At 38.8% G+C, this 25,430-nt stretch overlaps 2 protein-coding genes and 1 pseudogene across 3 annotated transcripts; 1 reads left to right on the top strand and 2 right to left on the bottom strand.

Moving 5' to 3' along the window:
* Positions 1 to 7,828: 7,828 nt before the first annotated feature.
* On the bottom strand, positions 7,829 to 13,938 carry LOC103708219 (ubiquitin-conjugating enzyme E2 variant 1C). Of its 2 annotated transcripts, none has more exons than XM_039114781.1 (4): positions 13,686 to 13,938; positions 8,711 to 8,850; positions 8,428 to 8,633; positions 7,829 to 8,277 (listed from the first exon to the last, which is right to left on the bottom strand). In XM_039114781.1, exons 1-4 carry the CDS (start codon positions 13,720 to 13,722, stop codon positions 8,274 to 8,276), a joined length of 387 nt encoding a protein of 128 aa, XP_038970709.1. In that variant the 5' UTR covers positions 13,723 to 13,938; the 3' UTR covers positions 7,829 to 8,273. The 2 variants fall into 2 exon arrangements, with proteins under 2 accessions (XP_038970709.1, XP_038970708.1); XM_039114780.1 differs by having other exon boundaries at positions 8,508 to 8,633; positions 13,686 to 13,937.
* A 1,197-nt stretch (positions 13,939 to 15,135) lies between these two features.
* On the top strand, positions 15,136 to 17,669 carry LOC103708218 (annotated as a pseudogene).
* Positions 17,670 to 19,299: 1,630 nt separating this feature from the next.
* On the bottom strand, positions 19,300 to 21,433 carry LOC103708217 (flavanone 3-dioxygenase F3H1-like). Its single transcript, XM_008793040.4, has 3 exons — positions 20,891 to 21,433; positions 20,210 to 20,638; positions 19,300 to 19,793 (listed from the first exon to the last, which is right to left on the bottom strand). Exons 1-3 carry the CDS (start codon positions 21,359 to 21,361, stop codon positions 19,518 to 19,520), a joined length of 1,176 nt encoding a protein of 391 aa, XP_008791262.2. The 5' UTR covers positions 21,362 to 21,433; the 3' UTR covers positions 19,300 to 19,517.
* Between the last annotated feature and the right edge of the window lie 3,997 nt (positions 21,434 to 25,430).

Below are 25,430 nucleotides of genomic sequence, written 5' to 3'. Positions count from 1 at the left end.
TGGAAATAAGAAGACATGTCCAAAAAAAAAATGCCACTGAATATTAAATTGTTTGAGTTGAAGCAAGGTTTCCCTGCTCCTCCCTTAACAGATAACCATGAGCCACTGCATATACATTGCATCGAATGTTCGGGATCGCAGCATATGAAGGATTCATGAGAGAAGATCTATCAGCAGATGAGAGGTAGATTTGTTTCTTTGGACAGCTTCATGATTCATGAATCAAGGCCAAGTTGGAGGTTTGAATGGAATCAAGCCATGAGCACTGAGCTCAGGAGATGGAACATGGAAGCAAGCACTAATAATATATACCACAGTCCAAGCTTGGAACCCTTAATTGGAGAAGCCGGAGAGGGATGCCCTATTGCCCACGGTTTAGTCCTCATGATTGCCAACTTGTTCCAACTTCAACTTATCTACTTCCATGTATATATAAAAGAAGGTAGAAAGGAGCAACTGGTTATCTAGCTATCAGCATATCTGCAACTAAATAAATAGAAAAGATAGAAGAAGGGATGGAGAAAAGCTTGCATTCCAAAGAGATACTGCTGTGACTTAGTTGTTCTGCCGCCCACCAGTATCATTGCCTGCTTTCCCAGCTTTTGCAAATAACTTCCTCCTATCTTCCAACCATTTATTAAAGTGTGCATGAAAGCAGATGCACTGGATAAAGTATTCAACTGTCAGTGAAACCATCTAGGTTTGTTACTCTTGTCATAGTTTAGGATTTAATTTTCTTCTTTTAAAACTCTTTTGTTGAGAACTTAAAGCTTAGATTAGTTTTATTGGGGTTAGCCATAGAGTGGGACCCTTTAAGCTAATTTTTTTTCTAGATATGTGTATACACATCAATCTCGTTACTAAGTTTCTCCTAGAAAGTGTTTTTTTAGAAACAACGTAAAGAGACGTATAGCTAGTGTCGAACACAAGCTAAACCAGGCTTAGCTCGAGCTCGACTTGTTTTATGATCAAGCTGAGCTTGAGCCATTTGTTTTTGAGCTATTAGTGAGAGGTTGAGAACAGTTGAGATTTTTTTTCCTGCATATTATCTAAAATAATAATCCTGATGATATTTAATCTCATAGTTATTTCCTTCGAAAGAAAGGGAGGGGGATCCCATCCCAATTTATTCAATCTAAGAAGAAATAAATGAGTACAAATATGAAGAATTTAGTGCCTCCAATAAGTTGCTAAACTTGGAGAAACCATTAAGTCTTCTAGGATTAAAAGGTATCCAATCCAAAAAATCTAATGCAACAAGGCTAACCGAGGTTCGATCTCTAACCAAAAAATCTGTCTATTCCTCTCTTTCCAAATCACCTAGCAGAATGCAATGATCTCAAATAGATCTCGATATAATTTTAACTTTATATCCAAAATACCTTATATATTAATTTATGATTATAAAAAATAATTATATAGATATAAATAATAGTAATTAAAAATAATATCATATATAATTATTTATATATTGGTCTTCCAAGCTAATTCAAACCAAGCTTAATAACCTAAGGCTAGTTTTAGCTCGTCTCATTTTTTAATCAAAAAGCAGAATTTGAGCCAAATTTGGAATCAAATAGGAGCTGTGAACAGCTTGGCAGCATGCTCTTTTGCCAGCCCTACGGTCATGCCTTCAGAATTGAGATAAAGTTATATTACAAGAGCCGGCTGAATTGATATGTTCCTCCACATGTTCTCTAATTTGGCTTTTCTCATCTTGTGTCATGTCATGTCATGTCAGGATGTTGCAATCCTAGAACGAGAAGCAACGCATTACCATGTGAAACCTGGATTTCAAGTCCAACGAGCATTAATCCTTGGTACAAGTTGTAGACTTGAATGGACATAATGTTCACTATTTTATTTAATGGACATACAATGAGTAAGCTTAATAAAATGGACTGCTACATAGATTGGAATACATACGCTTAAAGGCTAAGCATTTGGTGCCATGAAGGCTGCATCACTTTCTTATCGGTTTCGAAATTAGGTTGCATGCAACATGATCAAGAGGGATCATAACATCAAACTTCTTATCAAGTACCAATTAAATTTATTTTTCTCTTCCAATCTTCTATAGCATTTCGGTATGGTACATGATCCAACAAAATACAAGAATTTCTAAGAATGCATCTTAGCTTTAACCTTATAATATAAATTCGCACCAAATTCGAAGATAACTTGCTCTTCATTAAAGAGATCAGTTTAGAAATATAAATTCAAGTAGCTAATAAAAATAACCATGGATGCTGTCAAGATCATTGGCTTCATGAAACAATAGTTTGGGTATTGAGATGACCTCTAAATGGTGGGTGGGCAGGTGAGACCGGGGGGATCCGAAGGTGGTTCAAACTTCAAATCAGAAAAGTACCTAAAAACAAAGATTCTCGCACTGTTGTCCTTTAAACACATATCTCCACAAATAAATCCACAAGTACGTACTTGGTGGCCGGACATACCACTTTGCTCCATTGCAGTAGAAAGCAAAGAGAAAGAGCATGTTATGTGGCCGGAATAAGCGGGGAGTTTGTCCATCTCTTTGGTTGCTTCTTCCCTCTGTAAATATTTAAGCAAACCCCACATGCACAAGAGCATCATCCACCAACCAAAGCATATAAACAAAAGGGAGACCTCTAGGGCCATTATCTCTCTGTCTGTATCTCTCTATCTACCAAGTGGAAGGTTTGCAGCTGATGATGAGTATATACCAAATCCTCCATGCTTTGGTAATATTCTTCTGAGAATTGCCTTGTTAATTATTCCCCGGTCCGCCGACCTACCGGCGATTCCTACGTGCCTCGCCATGATGATATTTGGCAATCATTTGTGCATCCAAAGGGAATAAGTGCTTGCTAACACTTTGGTTGTATGATGGACGATTACTTTAGTGTGTTCATAGACTGCTAATGATTTTGTTTCTTGGTAGAAGACCGTCGAATAATTTTGTTGAAGTGCATTTGTCTCTCCTTAATTTTGTAAGTTCGTAAACAAAGTTTTTATAATTTGGACTTGTTCCGCTTCTTTTTTGAAATACATGCTGAAGTAGTTTGTTAGCACCACCAAAGTTACTTTCACTGGACCGAATTGATCGGTTGTATCAAGAGACTAGTGAACCAGCACGGTTAGGTCTGGTTTTGTAACTGGACTGCAGTTGTATATGAACCGGTGTAAGTCGGACTAAACCGAGCAAATCAATTTTTATGTTAAAAAAATAAAAACTGCTTGGTGGTGATTTAAACTTAGGGCATGTTTGGATATCTCTCTGAAATTGGGCTAAAAATCATGTAAGATTCATAGATTACGCCATCCATTTAAGAATGGCCCAATATCAACAAAACATCGCTCAGCCTAAGTCTTATGGGAAGAAAAAGAAAAAGAACTTCATAGGGCTTTTTTTTTTCTACAACCCAAAAGTTAGCACATTATTGTAACTACATGTTTGTAAAATAATAGCATATCACCCAAGCATTAATTTCTTTTGGTTTGCATATAATCCATATGGTTGAATTGTGGCAAAGCTTAGGAATGCATAATTAGATTGGATTACGCGAGTACTATACTGACTCGACCTTAGCCCGCATTGTTGAATCCATAGCCTATGATTAGTGCATCTAATACTCGGCACAACTAATTCGAGCCTAAAGCCGGCTCCAATTACCTCAAGCCAAGGAATAGGCTTAAGTGGAGTCCAAAACAAATTTCTTCACACTCTAACATCATGGATCCATTTACAATGTAATATGAAAGCCATGATGCTTTAACATCCGCATCAAACATGGGACATGAACATTCTTAAATTTAATATTTGAAAAAACATACTGCTGAGTAATAAATAATATTGTATAGTGTGACAAAAACATTAGTGACGATGAGAAACTAATAACTTGGGGATAAAAATGATAGTAAGAGACCAAAAGTGGAAAATGATTATGTTGGTTTATATATTTAAGTCTTTTCGACTCGTGCAAATATCAAATGAAAACTGAATTACAGATTTATAATACATGCATCATTCGATATGCATCTTTGGCTAGTCTTCATCACCAATTTCAGAAAAAATAAACTTTATTTTAATTTCATTTAACCAAAATGAATGCATAGTCCATTTTCATTTAAAAAGGAAGAAAGAGAGAGGGAGTGGATGAAGGAGGATAAATAATGTAATTTTGTTAGAGGTGAAGGAGAGTATGAGGGAAGAACAGTGGATAAATCATGTAATTACTACAGAAGCTAACCCTTTTTTGCTGTGAGAAATCAGAATATATAGCCAATACGATAAATATAAAATTAATTATCACTTAAGCAATTAGTTTTAGCAATTTAGTAAAAAAGTATGAAATATAATGATACTATGTTGATATTGTACAGTTATTACCTCTAAATATTGGTTCACCTTGAATGAGATAAGTTAACAAGAAGTAACGACTCTTAAACCATTCGTTCTATTTCAACTTTTCAATCAACAAAGACATCTATTTATGCATAGTATATTTAACAAGTGCTCATTAGACTGATATATAGCTGACTCAAAATTGAGATGATCAAAATAATCAACTAATGATTTCCAACTCAATCATTATTCAAAGATTCATTTCACATGCTCATGTACAGCTAATATTTATAAGAGATAGAAGACTTTGTTCATGTTGAGAGTAGAGGGTAGGAAAGGTTAACTACTCCTTTCAACTCCAAAATCAATAATAACCATCCAAATCAAAGGTTTACATTATTGATCATAAGTTACACCATCAAAATTTGTTAGAGATAAAAAATGACATATTTTTATGGTCTCCAACCTATGCATCATGTGAATACAAAAGTGAACAATTGAAAATGATATAGACCATTATTTTGTTGTGATCTAAGCACTAAATTTATTGATTTTCAATGCATGTATGTTTTAACATATATAAATCATGATCAAAGGTAGATTCTCAATATGAATGCTTTATCATGTAGTTTACTATATTAGTAAAATAAAAATCATCCATTTTTATATTTTACATGATGCATAAATTAGAGACCATCAATATGTGGTTTTTAATTTTTAGGCAACTATTAAAACTATAGATCATGATCTATATGTTGATCTTTGATTTGATTACCTCATTATGATTTTGTAGCTGAAAGTAGATATCCTCTTCTCTTGAGAGGAACGAAGTCCATCTCATATATATATAAATTATATTATATTCATCTCCTACTTTCCAAAGAATGTTTGAGACTTTCATTAAAAGTTTGGATGTGAATTTTGTAAAAAAAAATAAATAAAAAAAAAACCTAAATGATTGCTTGAATTGAATTATGTCATTTTCATATGCCAACCTTAATATATTAGCATCCCACTCCACGTTGAAGAGGTCTGAAAATTCAAATATGAAGGAGGCACCCTCACCTTATTTCCCAAAAAAAAAAAAATTAATCATATTCATACTTAGTCATAAGGAAATATGTAGTGTTCATTATATACTTGTCCCTATTAGCAACGTTAATGATGATGAGAATTGCGAGAATGATTCCTTAAATTAAATTATATTTTGCTCATTTTTTTCCCTCTAATGGCTATTTTTTAAAATCCCTAGCTCATGTATATAAAACAAACATTATTGTGTACATAGATTTGGTTTTGACATTTTTGTGTTCATGGTTTTGTGCTCAGATGATACATTGATTTTTGGAAGGTTTTAGAAAGAACATTATTATGAATTGTTAGTATCCTAGCTATCAACTAATGGCCTTGCTAGCGAGCATCCGTCTCTCCAAGTGTGGTCTCGAGATCAAGCATGAGTGGTGGTAAATAACCACTATATTTTCGAAACAAAATAAAAATAAAAAAGCATTGTGAATATTCTGTTCATGGTGCAGAGATTTTTCGGAAAACAAAATTGAGTTTGTGAATCAAGGTTGGAAGGAGTTATTTGTTGATTGCAAGTGACTCCAATTGCCCTATGATCAGCCATCCCATCCTCGAGGAGGTCAGCCACCCATCCTTGAGGAGGTCAGATAAAAGGATAGCTTAAAGAAGCAAGTTTGCTTTGATTTTCCATTTTGTCTAACAACAGCTATGATGCCATGGTTAACATTAGCACCTGATCTAATCCAAAAGGAAGATTTTAGCCCATCTCCTTGGAAACCTATCTGCACAAGTAGTAGTTGCTAATCAGATTTGAAGTAGAGTCATAGAACTCGGTGATCAGATTCGTATGTACTATGGGGGTAAACAAACAGCATAATTATTAAAAAAGAGAGAGAGAGAGAGAGAGAGAGAGAGAGAGAGAGAGAGAGAGAGAGAGAGAGAGAAGGAAATTAAGTATAGTTTGCCACAAGGTGAAAAAAAGCTCAGCTAATAGACTAATAGGCATAATAGAAGGCATTAAGAAAAATAAATAACAAAAGGCTACTAATAAGTTCATTGGAAGTTTGATAGAGGCAACAATTATAGGCCATGGCAAATCACCAACACCACCTGTCAGCTGCAAGCCACGAATAATCCTTATTATTAATCAGACATAATTCATGAATAAATCGTAAAATGGTGAATGATGGAATAATTATATATTGATCAATTATCTGGGGGTCAATTGGTTAATGGAAGGTCATGCCTAACTTGTGAACTTCCCAATATTTTGGAAAAATAATGGTTACATGTCTTGGGGTTTTTTTGGATACCCTCTAATGAAGCTGTCGGTATAATGCAATGGCTGCTTTCTTTGATTAACAGAGAACACGGACTAGACTGAAAATCTAGTACATTTCTTGTCATTTGGAAAAGACAAAGGGAAAGGAGGAGATATGATATATCTTGACAGCTGAACTAAGAAAATAGCAGGAACTAAGAAAATGCAATGGCGCGCAATCACTTTTTGCTGAGGTGCATTCATGCTCTTTGCACCCTTAGCTGCCTTATCCTTTGGGTCTAACTTTCTTCTCTTTTGTTTTAAATATATATACCTAGTTTCAACAGTCCAAATAAAGCAATTGGTGCATTATATATCCTATTTCAGAGCCCTTCATCTTCATGATTGGATGATGTGGCGGTCATCCAAAACTGTATCACTCTCTGCAGTGCAAAACACACACTCCAGATTTATACTTCCATAGTATACGGCAACATCTAATTCTGTATTAGTTCTGTCGCTGATGGTGAGTCTTATCCTGATCAAAACATACAGCATAGTCTAAACTCATATCACACTCAAATAGCATGAGTCAGGAATGTGATATTAATGGCGCCATATGCATAGACAAATGCCTACATATAAGATACATAATATTCATTATCTATATAGAAAGAGAGAAAGAGAGAGAAAGTGATAGAATAAGAGGGCATAAGTTCTATATTATCTATATAGATAATATTCATTATCTATATTGCAAGAGAGAAAGAGAGAGAAAGTGATAGAATAAGTAAGCAAACAAATAACACACCTCTATTTAGCAACTAAAGATTCTAGGTTTCATAGGTGACACTTTCAAAAATTCAGATGTACATAATTTATGGTAAAAATGAGTTTCCTTTCTTTTCTTTTCAAGAAACAAAAATAAGAGGGCATAAGTTCAGCTTCTGAAGCAGGTTTAGTTCTGACTTGGGGTCACTTCAGATGATACAGGGGAAGCTCGAGAAGTTGGAGTAGCAGGCAGCATACTAGAGATATTTGACAGCAGACTGCTCTCCATTCCGCTCATGAACTCAAATATGAAGTATTTACTTGCATGAATACTGTTATTATGGTTTATGGACTTCGCCATTTAACAATTTAACAGCTGCTCGACTACACGAGCAACAATAGTGCTACTTCTGGGCATATATAAATAGAGTGCAGGGAAGTAGATCAAATTCTGATTTCAATTAACATATTTAATCATATGGTCAATCCATACAATCTAAATTCCAAGCGCATAGTTTCATTGTTTGTAGCACAAAGAACAGTAAGGTACCAAAACAGGCACTGTGAACATTAATTTCTTCATGTCTGTTGAAGGTACTCCTTTTACCATCAGTGCGAGCAATGCACAGCTGCGCCAGCTAGATATAATTTGCAAACTTCCACCTCCAGCACTTCGTAAGATTTTTGGTTGATTAATAAATTCACAATGTCCACTCCATCAGATGATGATACTTTCACATCAATCAACCTAGAAGAAAGTACCTTCAGGGGGCTGGACTAGTTTCCGGTTATGTGATGCTGCCATTTCTTTCTTAAGCTGTGTTAATATGTCTTCCATTGTGTATTCGCGTCGCCAATTTGCCAGAAGGCCAAATTTTTTCGGCTCTACCTGCACTCAGTTCAACCAAACATCAGCCTCAGAGACCCATATTGATGCCTAAACCACATAGAAGATTCAAAACCCAATGCAAAACACATATCTTTGCATGTCACATGTGCGCAAGCACACACGCACAGAGAGAGAGAGAGATATATATACCACTCCTGTCTAAGGATTAACACCACACACGCACGCACACACGGAGAGAGAGAGAGAGATTGAGAGAGAGAGAGAGAGACCACTCCTGTCTCATGATTAACACAAGTCATGTTTATTCGTGAGTGGAATCGAACACTGGGGGCTTTCTCCGGATAGTCCTTGTCACAGAACAACTTTAGCTGATATATGCGTCCCTCGTGAATAGACTGCAAAACAGTACTAATGTTGGAGATGATAACAGGAACCACAAGATGATTGAGATGTAACTACAAAAATAACTCACATTATGAGGGCCAATTATTGTGCCTGTCCAGGAGCGCATGTAGATGTCATCTCCATCATCCATACCATAACTAACAGTTCCATCTCCAATGCCCTTTTCTCCTCGTTCAAGCTCTTCCAGCAATCTGAAGTTCCGAGGAACTGCCATGGAACAATGAATTAGCATTTTCGCAGAATGATGGTTTCTCTTAACCAGGTATTCAAGTGGTATAGTACTCCACCTTGTATAGAAATCCAAAACATTCACATAAAAATCTTGAAGCACAAATTACAAGACAGGAATACATTTCTTCCAATAGAGAGAGAAAATGATTATGAACTTGATGTCTAATATTCTATATTGAATGCAAACTCCGGGGGCAGTGACTCCACCCACAGTTTCACTCAACTTTCAAGTATTTCCAAACTGCCCTGTTTCTCTTGCTGAGGCAGGCCATCATGTGGGACCCAATCTCTGGATATCCTTAGAAAACTCATCTCCCCATGCAGCCTTTCATGTGCACCGCATATGCGAGGTTCTAGTATAATGCAAAAGGCTTCATGTCTGCCACATATCGATGGACCAAAGCCGTCATGCAAAATTTTGTTTTTTCATGTTCTCCACAGGTCTCAAGAATCCCTACTTAAAGAAGGAAACCAAAGTAGCAAGGAGCAGAGATTTTGTTTCTTCAGAGCCATCTATGATTCGCTCACATTCATTGCAGCACAAACACTTTTAGTAGCAAAGAATACCAACAATACTGTCACCCAATTTAGAATTACTCAAATCAGAAGCTGATAGTGTACATTATTTCAAGATATTAATCAATAGTCAACCTACTTAAATTCAAAAGAAGAAGCAGGAGGTACCTCTCTATGCCTATTAAGATATCAAGAAACCCTAGAGTTGACTGTGAAATGTTTGCTACAGGGGTGAAGCCTATCATGCCTTCATCTTACATGACTTTATTCTTCAATGTCAAACAGCAATGTGATGCCATCCTCTAAACTAGTACTAGAAACAGCAGGTAGACATGGATGCAGAGTTACAAAATCTTATTCAGTCTAAAAATCAGCGACATGCAAAAGGAAAATATCACTTATTCATTGACAGATAAGAAATTAAAAAATAACAGATTTTAATTCTTCATCAAAAAAGAAATGAATTTAGTCATTTTTCTTATTCCTTGCGCTAATTAAAGAGACAAAAAAAATCTACTTAAATGGTTTTCTAGATATTTGGTTCTTTTTAATTTTGAGTAGCTCGTCTGATGAAGTCCCAAGTTTCGCTAGAGGATATACGCCAAGGTGGCATATAGTTGTAAAAGAATCACGTTCTGTAGGATAATCCCCCAGATAACTGAGTTAAGACATATCATAGTAATTATGATTATAGTCAAGTTTATTTAGGTGGGTTTCTTAAATTCATTAGATTATGATCTGTTTAATAGGTGGGCTCCATGCTTACAAAATCTTCCTTCGAGAATCTATATAAATAGAGTTTAACAGAGCTTAGGCGTGAACATTTCCACAGAGGTTTTATATGATTCCACCAAACATTCACAAGCAATTGCTTTAACTGGCCTGAAAAGGCAGGAAAAAAAAACTTATTTCATTTGGTAAAAGACTAGAAGGACCTTAATGACAAGGATTCCATCCTGAAAGTACTGCTATGTCCTGTTGGTACCATACCTACATACCATTCCACTAAGAAAGGTACATGAGACACCTCCCAGACACTTGTTTGCTCGTGAACCGGGATGTCTAGACCATCTCAATTGGTACTGATCGGGACAAAAGGGTTCGCTAGCTGGGGTTGCTCGGTACCAGCCAGGATAGCCAAGTCCTGTGCACAGGAAAAGAGAGCCCCTTTTAGCTTTCTTTTCTCTTGCCGGTTCAGTCATGGGAGATAGCTTAAAGAGGAAGAGAAGAGAGAGACAGGGGAAGGGGGAATACGAGAGAAAGGAGAGGAAGAAGGGAGAGGATATGTCTATATCTGGCCTCCTGTATGCTAGAGTTGTTGCAAATCCAATAGACTAAAAGATATATTAAAAAATCATTAAAAACAATAATAGTTACCAAGGTCCGCAATCTCGGTATCGGGTACCATATCGATACCTTATCCGTTCGATTCAGCTCGGTACGGTATGATACACCCCTATACTAAAATAGCTTTCTAGCAATTTTTCTCAATTTTTATTTCGGTACGTCTCGATATAAGTCGGTACAGGCCAATATGCACCTCGATATACCTTGATGCGCCTCAGTACAGTTTGCTACATCTCGGTACGGAGCTTGTACTAACTTGAAGTTAAGTTTCATACTGGTTTTCTTCCAGTATGGTATTAGTACGCCCCCTATGGACTGGTACGGCAGACCATGATAGTTACAAAGTGAAGAAAATAAAAATAAAAAACTACAAGAAAGAATTTGTTGGTACCAATAACTATTTAAGAAGCTCTAAAAACCTATTTAAATGGCTAAAATAATTTCAAGTAGTTAAAAAACACAAAAAACACTAAACAACAGAAAAATAAAAAAGGACTTTGGAGACATCTCTGTAAATTATCATGACACCATCACATCTCAAGTGTCGGGACAGTAGCTTCTTGGTATTGTATCAACCCAGAGCCAAAGCAGGTGCTAGCACCAGGTCTTAAATCCTTTCTTAACAATCATAGTCTTTCACATTCCTACTGTATTTAATCCAAGAAAGACAACTAGAATTTATGTTGTAAGTGTCAACTAGAATTTATGTTGTAAGTGTCAAAGTCATATCATTATCTGAACAATGAATTAATATAACATAGCTTACATGCAAAATGCAAAGATTGATCATCCAAAAAAATGTTCAGGTGACCAATTTCAGCTGAAGTTTAATAAAAAAACAATTTGAATAGTTTATACTGCAATGCACAAAAATTATAATACTGATATTCTTTTGACATTTCAAAAGTTACCTATATATGATTAGCAACTTGAGTTGGCCAGCATTTGAAATTTTCTTTTGCATCCGGGTTCTATTTTGGATGGTAATTCCAATAATAATTTTTAGATGGAAACAAGGTTTCCTCATAATTTAGTCCAAAAGAGGACCTTTATATACGACAATTGGAATCTAAGAACTAAGGCCTTTTCTTTTTCCCTGCACCCACCAGATAGGGTTCTAAGAGCAGGTGTTGCATGTGCATGTCAGCCTTTTGCTGTGCAATTGGATATAAATTCAAAGCCCGCCATTATCTTCTTTACCAGATATCATCCTGTATCTCTTTGTAAACTGTTCACTTTCTGTTTAAACAACTACAATGACCCACTACTGCACACCATAAACATCAAATGGAGACTATGTCAACGAAATTATGAGGAAGCAAAGGTAGCAGTTTTAGTTTCCAGTATAGGCTTGTAAAGAGAGTTTTAGCAAGATGGACAACCTCACAAGTTCAAACCCAAGAGTTACCATTGGCCCAATCAAAACTAAAGGCATTGTGGTCTGCCACTATTTTTCCTTCCTTCTGTTTCTTTGGGCAAATGGTTAACCAAACTATCCATAATTACGTGCACATCAAGGTCCTTCTCAGAAGAGAAAAAAATTCAGAGCATATTGCAGGTGGACTGTTAATTACCTGGCTATATCTTTCAAGAGCCAAGATCCATATAAGGAAGGTTTTTCTATAATGCACCTCAAACATCAATTTGCCCTTCGTCTTGACCAGATTTTTGCATGCTACACTTAAGACCATTTGCCATTTATTGCTGAGTAACACTCCTTCCAACAATCTTAAGACTGATTTCTTTTCTTTTCACATGATCATGAGAAACATAGATTAGAACTCTTCCAAGCCAGATAAGTTTCATACATCAAATAGCAAAGAGAATGACAATATAGGATTGATTATATAGTGGCTGAGATGTCTCGTATCAGTTTGAAGTATCAACTAAAGCTTGGCCATATCAAAGGAAATTCATGAAGGTGACAAGGGTGTTTTGCTAAAACTTATCAAGGAATATTCTGAGTTGTCTCTCATGTAAACTCTAACACATCTACTTAGGGCTGAAAATGGATTGGATATGGATCGAATATTAAAATAGACATATCAGATTTGAATTTAATTAGCAAATACAGTCTTAGATATAGACATTAAATAAATGCTTAAATTTCTATAGATATTTGTCTCAAACAGATATAGATATGAAGTTGAGAAATCCTCTTAATACAGATCGCATACTCTAATCTAATGGAGACATGTTCACAGTTCCCTTCTTGCTTTTTCTAGAGAAAGCTATAGATGTTGCATACAACAGTCTTACATGTGCAAACAAAGCAAAAACAATCCACCAATGTGTATATTCTTTCTGCATCTTTGAGCAGATTGCCAATATCCTACCTCACCATTAGAGGTAAAAATTTATCCCAAAGTAAAAATCTTTTCAAACATATCTCAAATGCCACTTCTAAATTTCATTGCATATTTGAACAGACTGCTGATATGTATCCTATGCTAACAATCTTTTTTGCAAGCCTCAAAACTAACTTCTTTCTTCTCATTCATCAGTTTATGGCATGCATTGCTATTTTCACTCCTCTTCAACAATAACAGAATCAATAAGCCAAATACACTAATCCCAAGCTACGCTACTCATGGAAATCAAGCTAGATTATAATACACATAAGCCGTACATGAAACCTCTACCGGTTCTTAAACTAATGCATAAAATAAGCACCGATTCCAGACTTATCAAAGAAACAATTTAAACCACGGAATTGTTACGCTTTAATTCAATAATTCTTTGAAAAAATCGCATTAATTTCTGCCCTTTTCTCAAATTTCATGGATGGATCTGCACCGATACCGCTTTAACATCTAGACCAAGAAACAGACACGATCGTTCATCACAACAAGCAAGAATAACAATACAAGAAACTGATAAGAAATCCGACGAGATCCAGATGAAAGCCCTAATTAGGAGCAAGATTTCGACGGGAGAAAAACTCTCACCAACGACGCTGGATCCACCGGAACCTCCGAGCGTCATGAAGGACCTCGCCTCTCGCCTCCCTGTCTCTCTCGCCTCTCGCACCACGGGAGCCGGTCGCAGCCGACCGAATAAATCTGAGGGGAATGAATTCCTCTAGTTAGATGGGTCTCGCTCTCTCTCTCTCTATAAGAAATTTTGAGCCAGCTAATAGGAGTATAGGACCCCGAACATGGACCTGAGACCCGGATTTCTACCTATTAGAAGGCGTATTCTAAAAAGTAGCCAAAATGTTTGCCTTTAATAATTTGCTTAGTTGTTCAATTTCTACTAAAATAGAGGGTAGGGATAAATATGTAATATTTAGTAAATAAAAAACTTATAGTTTATTAAATTATTTTTTTTTGGGGCTAAAGCGAGCATTTCATACATCACGGGTATGCTTACATCCAATAAAATCGGAAAACAAAAAGATCCTGAAGTGCTCCAGGCATTTCTCCCTCCCCAACCTATAGGGTGCCTTCTGAATGGCTCGCTACATATGCGGTTCCAGTCCGCCGCCTCGTTAGTCTCACAATATATATGTATAGCCCGAAATGTAACGCCCTCTCTTATCATCATCCAAATGTCGCGAAACAGGGCATAAACTCCTCTGTCACTGCTCGGGCCCCTACGACCCAACGATCACCGTAGCCAAATCACCCTCTAATAGAACTAAACTCGCTTGAAGCACCTGCCGCGCATAACACATGCCCATCTAGGCCGCCCGCAGGTCTGCACCAGAAACCGAGGTATCGAAAATTTGACAACCCTCTGCTGCCACCGCACTAGAGCTCGAGCCCCTATGACAAATTCGGCCCCTCCTCTCTTACCTCCATCTGAAACTAAGCCATCAAAATTGATCTTGAGGAAGTTTGGGGGTAGGAGCTCCCAGATAAAGAATACCTTGTGTAGAGCTGCCGAAGCAGTATAGGGACTTCAGATGTCCCAAACTGTTAAAGGTCTATGGAGCGGACTTGAGCACAGGTAGCAGAAATTATCCATGCAGTATTACATATTTCTTCAAAAAATATTTGTCTTTTAGACCACAATACTCTTTCGAAGACATCATACGTTTATAGAAAGACGAACAGCGCTGCTGATTAGATAGCCTCCTACACGGCCCATCACTCTAGAGATTTTATTTGGATGGACCACGTGTTAGTCCTACTTCACTATATGATTTTTTCTTTTCTAATTCTATTGGCCGCATTTACACCCATCGGATGTGAACCGCTATTATACTAAAAAAAAATAATTTGATTATAGTTAAATTTCTACTAAAATAGAGGCTATGGACAAATATGTAATATTCAGTCAATAAAAAAATTATAGTTTATAACATATTTTTTCAAAAAATATCTGGCAAGGTAACATGAGATCTTGGCCCTCCTGACCTCTACCATGCTCTCCATCAATCCAACGGTCCAGATAGTACATCACGACTCTTGATACCCCATTTTTCTTCAGCTCGTCCCTGCCATGTAGATGCCCTCGTGAAACCCCAAACCATACCTCCGTCCCTCCGCCTCCCTCCTCGCCGCCGCTCTCCGCCGCCCGCCGCCGCCGCCATGGGGCGCGTGATCCGAGCCCAGAGGAAGGTGGTGGCCTGGTGGGTATGGGAGCGGAATACCCACCACCGCAAGGGCCCGGCCCGCTTCTGCAGCCTCGACTGAGGCGAGCGCAATGGCTACCTTAAGGGTGTCGTCACCGATATCATCCACGACCCCGGCCGCAAAGCCCCCCTCGCCTGCGTCACCTTCCGCCATCCCTTCCGTTACAAGCAACAGAAGGAGCTCTTCATCGCCGCCGAGGGCATGTACACCGGTCAGTTCGTCTATTGCGGCCGCAAGGCCTCCCTCATGGTCGGCAACGTGCTGCCGCTCCGTTCCATCCCAGAGGGTGCCGTCGCTTGCAACGTCGAACACCACGTCGGCGATCGCGGCGTCCTCGCCCGCTCCTCCGGCGACTACGCCATAGTTATCAGCCACAACCCCGACAACGGCACCACCAGGTCCGGTTTCTGTACCATATCTAGGGGTTTGGACGCGATCTGATCTCTTCCTGAGTTCGAAAGGTACGATCTATTTGGTTTTCATTTTTCCCTTGATCTGATGGCAGAGTCTGCTCCTTTTAGTGGGGAAAATGGTATCTTTATCAGCTCGTACCTTCATTGAAGCTGGAATAGGGAAAAATATTAGGTCTTTCTCCCTCTGGTGATTATTTTGATGTTTTATGATTTATATTGAATCATTATATCTTGTTTGTATCAATGTACGTATAAATTTATCTCTGAATCTCGTGCATATGTTCTCATTTTGGTGATGTTAGTGATGTCATGGGGATGGTATTGGTTTGACAAAAACTTGACGTGTACTGTTTTGATGCAGAGTTAAATCCTAAAGGATAGCTGAATTTGGTAGTTGATTGTTATTAGGGTTATATTGATGCTTATTTTGTTGATGTGAGGATGGTGTTATCTATGGCTAGTTTGGTGATTTTTATAGCTGGATGAATTTCAGGATGGTATTTTAGCTGGCGTTATCTAAGGCTAGTTTGGTGAAAAAAGTCGCAATGTTTAATGTCATCAGTGTAGTTTCCTGGTGATGTGATGTAGTAGTATCAGTGTTGTAGGAAGTGCTGATGCACACCTCTGATTATGCAGCATTGGTAAGTGGGTAGGGAAAAGAATTTCATGAATTTGCTGCTATATAAGCTTATGGCATTCGAACGTGTGTTTGTGGTATTCTCGGTTTGTAATCAGTGGATCAGTGTTTCATTCTTGAAGATTTTGAGTGAATTGTAGGTGATGAGATTCAAAATTTGTTTTCGGAAATTTTTGATGAAAGGGGCAATCAGCAGCTTGGAATAGAACAAGTAATTCAATTTTCCCTGTGCTTGCAATTAGTTGCATCAATTGTGTGTTTTTTCTTTTGCAGCTCTTTTAAATTTTTAATTAAATCTTCTTAAGTTCACAAAACAAATCATGTATATTAATATTGTTAAGGAATTTGAAGAAGCATCTCTCATTTATGGAGAATCTTTTCAGAAATAAATATCTTTGTTTTCATTTCGATCTTTGCATGATTTGTTTGTCTATATCTGTTTAATGGGCATGCTGGCCCCCATATTGTTAGTCCTTCCATTATTTTAAGTTGCATGTAGAGTTATATAAATGGCATGAGTTTTTCTTTCCTAATTGCATATGCATGGACGAATAGTTATTACAGTTGCAGTCCTGGCAGTTTAAGTAGTTAGGTTATTCTGAAATGTAAGAGAGGGTATTTTAAAATAATAGGAAGCAACACATGAATGACTAGTAGAACATTGCTCGGCGAGGCCATAAAAGATGTGCTGCCTCGGAGTTTGACAGCACTACTTTCTGACATCCTTGCAGGATCAAGCTTCCATCTGGTGCAAAGAAGGTCGTGCCAAGTGGTTGTCATGCAATGATTGGACAAGTTGCTCTGGTGGAGGTAGAACAGAGAAGCCCCTTCTCAAGGCTGGGAATGCCTACCATAAATTCCGTGTGAAGATGAACTGCTGGCTGAAGGTTCGTGTTGTTGCCATGAATTCTGTGGAACAACATCATGGAGGAGGAAACCACCAGCGCATTGGGCATGCATCAACTGTCCGCCGCAATGCCCCTCCCGGACAGAAGGTTGGTCTTATTGCCGCGAGGAGAACATGACGGCTCAGACGACAGGCTGCTGCAACTGCTGCTAAGAGAAGAGTGCTTAGAGGTTCCTTATATTCTTGTTCTTTTTTCTCTTATTTGATTTGCTTGAGCATCTGTTAGTCCTATTTTGGAAGCTTAGCCAAAGTTTTGTAGCTGAAATCAAGAATCTATTAGGTAGTTTGTTGATTTTCTGGCTAACTTGTCGGTTTTTTATGTTGTTAGCCAGTCATATTTGGAATTGCTGTTCAGTGAAATTGAAATGGTGCACCATTTGTTTTGCTTTTTAACTGAATGATCTGTGCTATAGCAGTCTAGCTTGTCTCTATAGGATGCTTGATGATAAATGTTGTCGGTGTCTTTGCTTTTATCAACAGTGACACCCCCACTGCACCCTGTGAAGGGAATCTTTTTAACATAATTGTGGAGGTGACTTTTTTTATCTGCACCTTGGGGAAGTAAATTTACAAAATTTTGTTGGCGTATTTTTCTCATGAGAATTGTGGGAAGTGCTTTTATGTTATTCAAAAAGACGAGTGCAAGAAGTCCCATAACTTGTGAGTTAAGTGCATTCTATTGTATTGTTTTTTTTAATTTTATTTAAACAATAGGACTGCAAGAGTATTTCTGGGTTTCATTTAATTTATTGAGATAAAAAAAAATAAAGAGGCAGGGACTCTAACACACAGTCACTGGTAAGCAATAATAGTTCTTAGCAATTTACCAGTTGAACTAATTAAACCAGTTAATGGACTGATAGGTGCTTTCTACTGTTAATACCAATCACTTTATTGAGAATAAATTTTAGTGATGCAAAGCGAGACTTAGAGGTGCAAAGAATACTAGGCTCATTTAATGACCAAGCCGAGCTTGAGCTGTTCCCAGTTTGTTTGTTTAAGAAATCTAGTGTGACTCTAGGATCATTTGAGATTTTTATTATAAAAGTTTGGTTGGAACAAGTTATATATGGTATTCAAAGTCCGTCCATAACCCTATAAAACTGTTACAGCAATCCAAATGAAAACATGAGAGAGAGGGGAGGAGGGAGGGAGGAAGATGAATCAGGCCAAATGATTTATAGATAGGATTTTGCGGAGTCTGAACCATGGTGTCTAACTGCTCTGTCTTGGCTAAATTCTTAAGCTTGGCAAGCTCCTCATTCATCCTGTGGGTTTGTTCTACCTGAGGAAAAAAACCAATGGGCTAATCCAGCAGTAGCATTGGCTTCACTCACTCTGATTTCCAGCCAGGTACTCTACTGCCACAGGAACTGGAACTTGTAATATAAATACCTAGAAAGATCATTAATAGATTGTACTTTAAACCATAGATCTTGTGAAGAAGCATGTGATAAGTGGGTGTACAATGAAGTAAGGTGTAAATAAATGGCTTTGATATAAGAGATTATGATCACATCCTTCAATTAAGTTGTTTCTATAAAGTATTTGATGGAGATGGGTTCTATTATGTTGATATAATCTCAGCTCATCTGATGAAATATTTTATTGTTGTACCCCAAAATATTTTATTTAAACAGCAGTAATCAATTAATGTGATCACTGCATCTTAACACAGAGCTCTAACTTTTCCTTCCATGTGGAAGCCTAAGGAAAAACAAGAAAAATGCCTCGGAAGGAAACAAAATATTTCTCAGAAAACTATATAACAAGGCAAAAAGGAAAGCTTTTTTTTTTCAATTATTTTTCTTTTATTCTCTTATCTCTTTTGCAATATGATTTCTTTTTTTTCTGTGGGTTGAAGAAAGAAAATTTTTGCTCATCAAACTGTCTATTCTCAATTGGGCAAAAATAGAACAAATAACCCTTCTGAATCAATGTCTTAAAATATATTATGTTGTATCTTTGCACCAAAACAATGGTTGGGATGGTTTGGAAGCAATAAATTGTCAGATGAAAGCCAAGTACTCTGAAAATTTTATATTTAGATATTTCATTGCAAATGCCAAAAGGCTACAAACAGCAGCACTCAGATTTTCCAAATCAAGAGGCATTAAGCAGCTCAAAATGTTGGCTCATCATGACTTCCCTGCATATTTAAAACTTGTAGTTCAAGGAAACAAGAACATTATGACAACATTCCACATAACATAAAAGAGATATGAAGACAAAATTTGTTTGCATTAAGCTAGGATTTCATTGAGAGCTTTGTGCTGGGATGCGACCTCCTTGGCCTTCTTAAGCTTGGCAAGTTCCAGATCCTTGCTCATCTTCCTTCGGTACATCTCAGCGAATGTGATGGGCTCATCTAATACCAGCTTCTCTCCCTCTCTGATCGCCAGTGGGTACACAATAGCCTCAGGTGCCGGGTTCTGGAATGCTGCGATCGACAGCCGTTCATAATTCGAGTTCACCACCGCCTGGTGGTCGGCATTCTTGAACCGTCCGTTGCTCAGATACTGTCTCAAAGAAGCATCAAGTCAGAATCAGGAAGACATTGTTAGGCTGATTTAATCTCTGATTTCATCAACAGATGAAACATGCACTGTTACACATTTTTCACCTTTAGAAGTCAGTAAATTCACTTGAAGTTAAAACTATTCCCACTTGTTCATGATGCACTTCAATGGTTTCTCTGTGATCATACTCTTGTCAATTCACTTCAGCATGTTTATATTATAACCAAAAAGGCTGCAATTAGAAGTTTTATCAACAGATTTAGCAAAACCCCTAAAAAATCTAGAATTTAAACTAAGGTGAAAACCTTGATTTTTTCACCATATAGATTAAGTATGATAATAATATTTACTAATGTTAAAATATATTAAAGAAAATTATTCTTTTACTAATAATACTAGATATATAAGGTACTTACATGACCATGGTCCCCAAGGTTCACCACAAAGGCAGCTTCCACCGGCTGAACGGCGATCCATGTCTTGCCCCCATCCTTTGTAGCTTGGAGGCCACCTACTTGGTCCTGGTATAGGAGGGTGATGGTGCCCGGATCTGTGTGCCTCTTCAGGCCAAGGGTGAGGTCTGGCTGAGGGCATCTGGGATAGAAGTTCACCACCAACTTCTGGTCCATGTCCACACAAGCCTTGGTCAGGGCCTCCTTCTCAAGTCCCATGGCCTCAGACAACACTCCCAGAAGCTTGCATGCCAAAACCATCAGCTTCTCGCTGTACGAATCGACGGCCGATCTCCACCCCTCCGGCTTGTCCGGCCACCTCGAGTAGTCCCGAGCTCCGACCGGGTGTGAGAAGAATGTCACAATCTCTCTCCAGTCTTGCACTGCTTCTCCCTGCACACAACATTAGTGCAGTGTTTAATTCTTCTTGTGTGCTGCTTGAATACAATCATGATCTTGTTTTTTTTTTGTGGAGATATTTAGTTTTGTCCATACTTCCATTGGCAGATCAATTTGATCTGTGCTTGATCATGCATGCATGTCTGAAAGCCAGCCATGCATTAATGCGTCCGCATCTAGCATGTAAATTGATGCAGTTTCCACCCAGCAACAAAAATATGTTCCAAGAACAAACGCAATATATACCTGGAGATGGCTGGATACTATGAATCCACCCTTCTTCCCCCCGGACATGTCGAACCGGAGCTTCTCCTCCGGCGGCAGCGCGAAGAACTCCTTCGCAAGCCTAGTCATCTCCGATACCAACTCCGCATCAACACCATGATCCACCACCTGGAATATCCCCCAGTCCTCGCACGCCGCCACAATCTTGCGGCGGATCTCCTCTCTCTTCTCGCCACCCGCTCCTTCCTCGTCGTCGATGCCAGCCAACGATATCACGGGGATATCGTTGCTGAATTGGTTGTATGCCACCTTCGGTCGCTCGTCCTCGTCGCGAACGAAGCTCGGTCTTAGTGTCTTCTCGTCGGTGGCGGTCGGAAGGAATGGTGCGGCGCCGGGTGCCATTTCTTCTCTCCCTTTCTCCTCCTCCTCCTCCTCCTCCTCTGTACACCGGAATTGTTCCAAGTTGTATGTGACTTGGAGATCATTGGCCATTGTGTGAGCTTATAAAGTTGGATCCATGAAGATTGGCAGCTCTAACTACCACTCGTGGACCCCGGCAGCTACCACATTTCTCTCTTCTTCTTCTGCTGCGTCTTCTCTAAACATTGGAATTGTTCTAAGTTGGATGTGACTGAGGCGGCGAGTGGCTGCTATGTGAGCTGATAAAGTTGGGTAAGGGAAGAATCGCAGCTCCGCCTGCCAGTCGTGGCCGTGGCAGCTACCACGTTTCTTAGCTTCCTTCCGTGACATAATATTTGTGACGTTTTCGGACCATTCTTGGAGAAAACAAGGTAATGCCAAATGAACTAGTGTCTGCTGTTTTCTCGTTAAAGTTCGTAGAATAGGGACATTTTTTCTTCGCTAAAATATTTTTTTTAAAAAAACTGATATCTAAATATACAATATCTAGAAAAATAGTTTTAGTTCATCCTATAATTTTTTTTTAAAAAATATATATTTCAGTATGACTCACGTTTGGTTGAGTCTTTGTTTTTCTGAAAAAATCATACAAAATATATATATATATATCATATTCTTAATAAAGAAAAAAATCTTGTCTCAAGCTTAAGAGCACTTTTGAAAAAGAAAAAAAATTATCCTAATTTTTAAGTGGTAAGAATTGGACTTTCTTATGTTCTACATAGATTTTTCTTACTCATGGAAGGTAGAAATCTTTATTTATATAAAAAAAGTCACTTTTTTATTTCTTTTTTTTGAAAATTCAATCAAATATGAAATATCTCTCTATTTTTTTGTTGACTCATTTTTTTCCTTTTTTTGCAAACTAAGCAATTCCTAGTGGGAAAAATATGGGACACCTCAAAAAGACTCTTATGAGTTTGAAATGTGGATGCATTGAGTGGCCGAGGGTCATCTACGTGAGTTGCTTTAAGGGCAGCCATTTGAGAGGTGACTAGGGAGGAAGGAGATTAGAGTTTTAAAGGCCCGTCCAATAGGCACAAGCTGATGTGGTGGAGGAGCTGATAGATATCCTGGTTTTAATAAAATGTTTTTGAAAGAAATTTGTTAATCAATTAAAGGCTTGATATATAATAGCCTTACAGCTGATGCAGTTTGAATCCCAAAGGAGAACGGGCTTTTGCAAAAGCATTCGAGGCGCCAAAGGCAAGCTGGATTGACCCCTTAGCGAACTCGCCCAAAAGTACATAAATAGATCGGGTTTGAGCTGAGTTGGGTGCACTCGAATCCATTTTGACAAGGTAATGTCTTCGTCCTCCCCTGCTAGGGCTTCACTAATCAAAGGATGGTGGAGCTCCCATGACATAGCGCGGATGAGAGTAGGAGCGGTGCCCCGGCAGTTCGATGGCAGTTGGATCTGGAGACTACATGTCTATCCCCCCGTCGCACTATTTCTGTGGAAGATGGCATGAGGCTGCCTACCCACTAGGAGCATCTTGGTGCGGCTGGGAGTGAGGCTACCTGCATATTGCGAAGTATGCCCGGCGGCGGAGGAGTCCATCTACCATGTGCTCGTCGACTGCCTGCGGGCCAGTCGGATTTGGAGGTGTGTGGGGTTCTCTTATGATCGAGGCAGAGGTGGTCGTCCACTGAGGAGTTTCTGCGCTTTCTAAGAGGCCCCAGGGTCGGGGTCTGGGGCGGAGGAGAGAGGGACTCGGGTTGCCTACCACTCCTGGTTGGACAAGAATGCACGAGTCTTTGAGGGCAGCAGCTCGCCCCTGAGGATGGTGGTGGCGAGGGCATTACTGCATGCGGATGAGTTCTTTAGCACTGCTGAGATTTTACCCATCATGTTGGCTAAGAACATATGGGGTACCCCTTCTGCTCTTGCAGCGTTCAGATATGTTTTTGTATCTTGGGTGCCCCACCCTCTGGCTTCTTGAAGGTAAATTTCGACGGCAGTATAGCCATTGATGGGAGAGGTGGAGGCATAGGCTTCGTCATTAGAGATCATGACTCCAGACAAGTGGTGACGGAGGGCCAGCAAATCTTCGATTCCTCGGTGGTGTGTGCTGAGCTTAGAGCCGCCTGGAAGGGCATATCCTATGCCCAATAAACACTCAGTGCAGACCGAATTAGGTCACTTCCTATGTGGCTTACCATTCTGGAGGTTTTATTTGGAGAGAGTGCAACATAGCGCCGGAGTCTTTTTCTGCTTTATTATTTTCGGATTTTGTTGGCTGTATCCACATCCGTAGGGTGTGAGCCGTCATTGTACAAAAAAAAAAAATTTCCTCAAGTCTTCCCATCGTAGACTCGATGGGCTGGTTCTGGGTGTGGACAACATCTACCTGAAAGGAGACTTAACTACAGTGATTGAGTGAATTCGAGGCCACAGTTGTGATGACCGGTACTCGCTGCTTTGGGACATATGCAGGCTCATGAAAGAGTTTGGCTCCTTTCGGACTATTCACGTCTATCAGAATGCAAACAAGTCGCTTCTTATACTGCACATCATTCTGAAAAAAATTCTTTATGAGTGTCTTGTGTCTATTTTTTTTTCTATTTATTTTTTTCTGTTTTTATTGATTGCACTCATGGTCGACCCGTGTTTGTCGCCATTAAAAAAAAAAAAAAATCCTTGATCGGCTTGCACGATGTGGGACTCTAAATCCAAAGAGGAGGGAGGCCACCACATCGGCGGTCCACAGAGCAATGGTAGGTTTAAGATGGTGGTATAGACCTTCAGGTACTCCTTGTTGAGCTAATTCTAGTGATTTTAGCCAAGAGATTCCACGAAGGCGATCCCGCCCAGTTATTCCGATATTCTGACCATGTCAGTGGCAAAGAGTAGGATGAGGATGCAGAGGAATGGCCAGCACGAACTCCCCGAGGTCGGTAACAACCGGATTATCCTCCGTCGAGCCATCCTAATCCTAATCCCTCATCCTTTGGCCGAGGAAGCCCCCCCAGGCTCTGTCTTTCCTCCCTTCTCTACTTCCATATTCGCGGCCGTCCTCGCCATCTCAGGTTGTTGCTGCCATCGCGGCTACTTGTCGCCGACCTAGTGAACTTGCCATGCCACTGCCAGACCACCGACCCACCTCCTTTACTCTCTGTTTTCCTATTTGAGTGGGATGAGAAACCTATGTTCATTCCCATTTTGGACCAAAGAGAAGGAAAGAAGAAAAAAAAGAGAGAGAGAAGAAAAAAAAAAGAAAGAAAACAATGATAAAGGAAAATCACTTTCCTAATTCTCCTATGATCCAGTTTATTGACCAATTAGGCTTAGACCTTTTGCTAATGGTTGACCCGGACTACTTGGGCCCAACTGGCCTTAGATGGGTATCTCTCTCTCTTCACTATATTGGTTGACCCATGTATCAGGTGCAGTGATTTAGCCACATTGCCAATGAATCAAAATCTGACCCTAATTGGATCCAAACTGAGTCTCTCTCTCTCTCCTCTCCATCTCTATTAGTCGACCTAGATCGAGTCTAATTTTTGTTAATTAGTCTAATTTTCTTTTAATCGATTAACTTGATCTAACTCAAGAACTATAATTTGATTAGATAAAAACTCGGATCTAGATAGCGAGGAGACATGATCGACGCTAGATTTATTACATTCAAGTAACCACGAACCCCACCTTCTAATTAAATTCAAAAGGACCTCTAAACTAAGGGATGATGAAAGGGATGGTCGAGACCCCTAAAGCGTAGATTAGTTTTGGTGGTTTGGATGTGGATTGGACCCTGCATTAGGATCTTTTTAAGTTGTGGTATGATGCTTTATAAAAATATAATAAGATATTTAATTATTTTAGTTTTTTGGATAATTTTCTTGATGGGTGAATTTCGAGAGATTTTAGAGGGAAAATAGTAAGTTACCTCTACCCCTAGTGTATAATCATGATCTGATCTACATTATTTGAAATATTCTATTGTTATTATATTCTGCTTATATTAAGCATAATATGCATGCTGCATGAAGATGATTGAATCGAGTATATTTTATTTTACTTGGGCATAACTTGTATTTTATTGCATCGATAAATATATTGATATCGTTGTGCTCTAATTTTGTTACTCGCTAGTCCGACTATGATCACACAGATTTAGGATCTAGTCCCCTTTCGGGT

Source organism: Phoenix dactylifera, chromosome 17 (assembly GCF_009389715.1).
Source record: "Phoenix dactylifera cultivar Barhee BC4 chromosome 17, palm_55x_up_171113_PBpolish2nd_filt_p, whole genome shotgun sequence".
NCBI classification, from domain to species: Eukaryota; Viridiplantae; Streptophyta; class Magnoliopsida; order Arecales; family Arecaceae; genus Phoenix; species Phoenix dactylifera.
The sequence above is the reverse complement of the archived record's forward strand: the minus strand, read 5'-3'. Positions and strand labels throughout refer to the sequence as shown.

Coding starts and splice junctions, on each gene's coding strand:
- LOC103708219 (XM_039114780.1), bottom strand. CDS start 13,722: ATGACGCTCGGAGGTTCCGGTGGATCCAGCGTCGTTG. Junction 8,851..13,685: donor CGGTGGATCCAGCGTCGTTG/GTGAGAGTTTTT, acceptor GTTCCATGGCAG/TTCCTCGGAACTTCAGATTG. Junction 8,278..8,507: donor TTAATCATGAGACAGGAGTG/GTCTCTCTCTCT, acceptor AACTGAGTGCAG/GTAGAGCCGAAAAAATTTGG.
- LOC103708217 (XM_008793040.4), bottom strand. CDS start 21,361: ATGGCCAATGATCTCCAAGTCACATACAACTTGGAACAATTCCGGTGT. Junction 20,639..20,890: donor TAGTATCCAGCCATCTCCAG/GTATATATTGCG, acceptor TGTTGTGTGCAG/GGAGAAGCAGTGCAAGACTG. Junction 19,794..20,209: donor ACCTTGGGGACCATGGTCAT/GTAAGTACCTTA, acceptor TCTTTGAGACAG/TATCTGAGCAACGGACGGTT.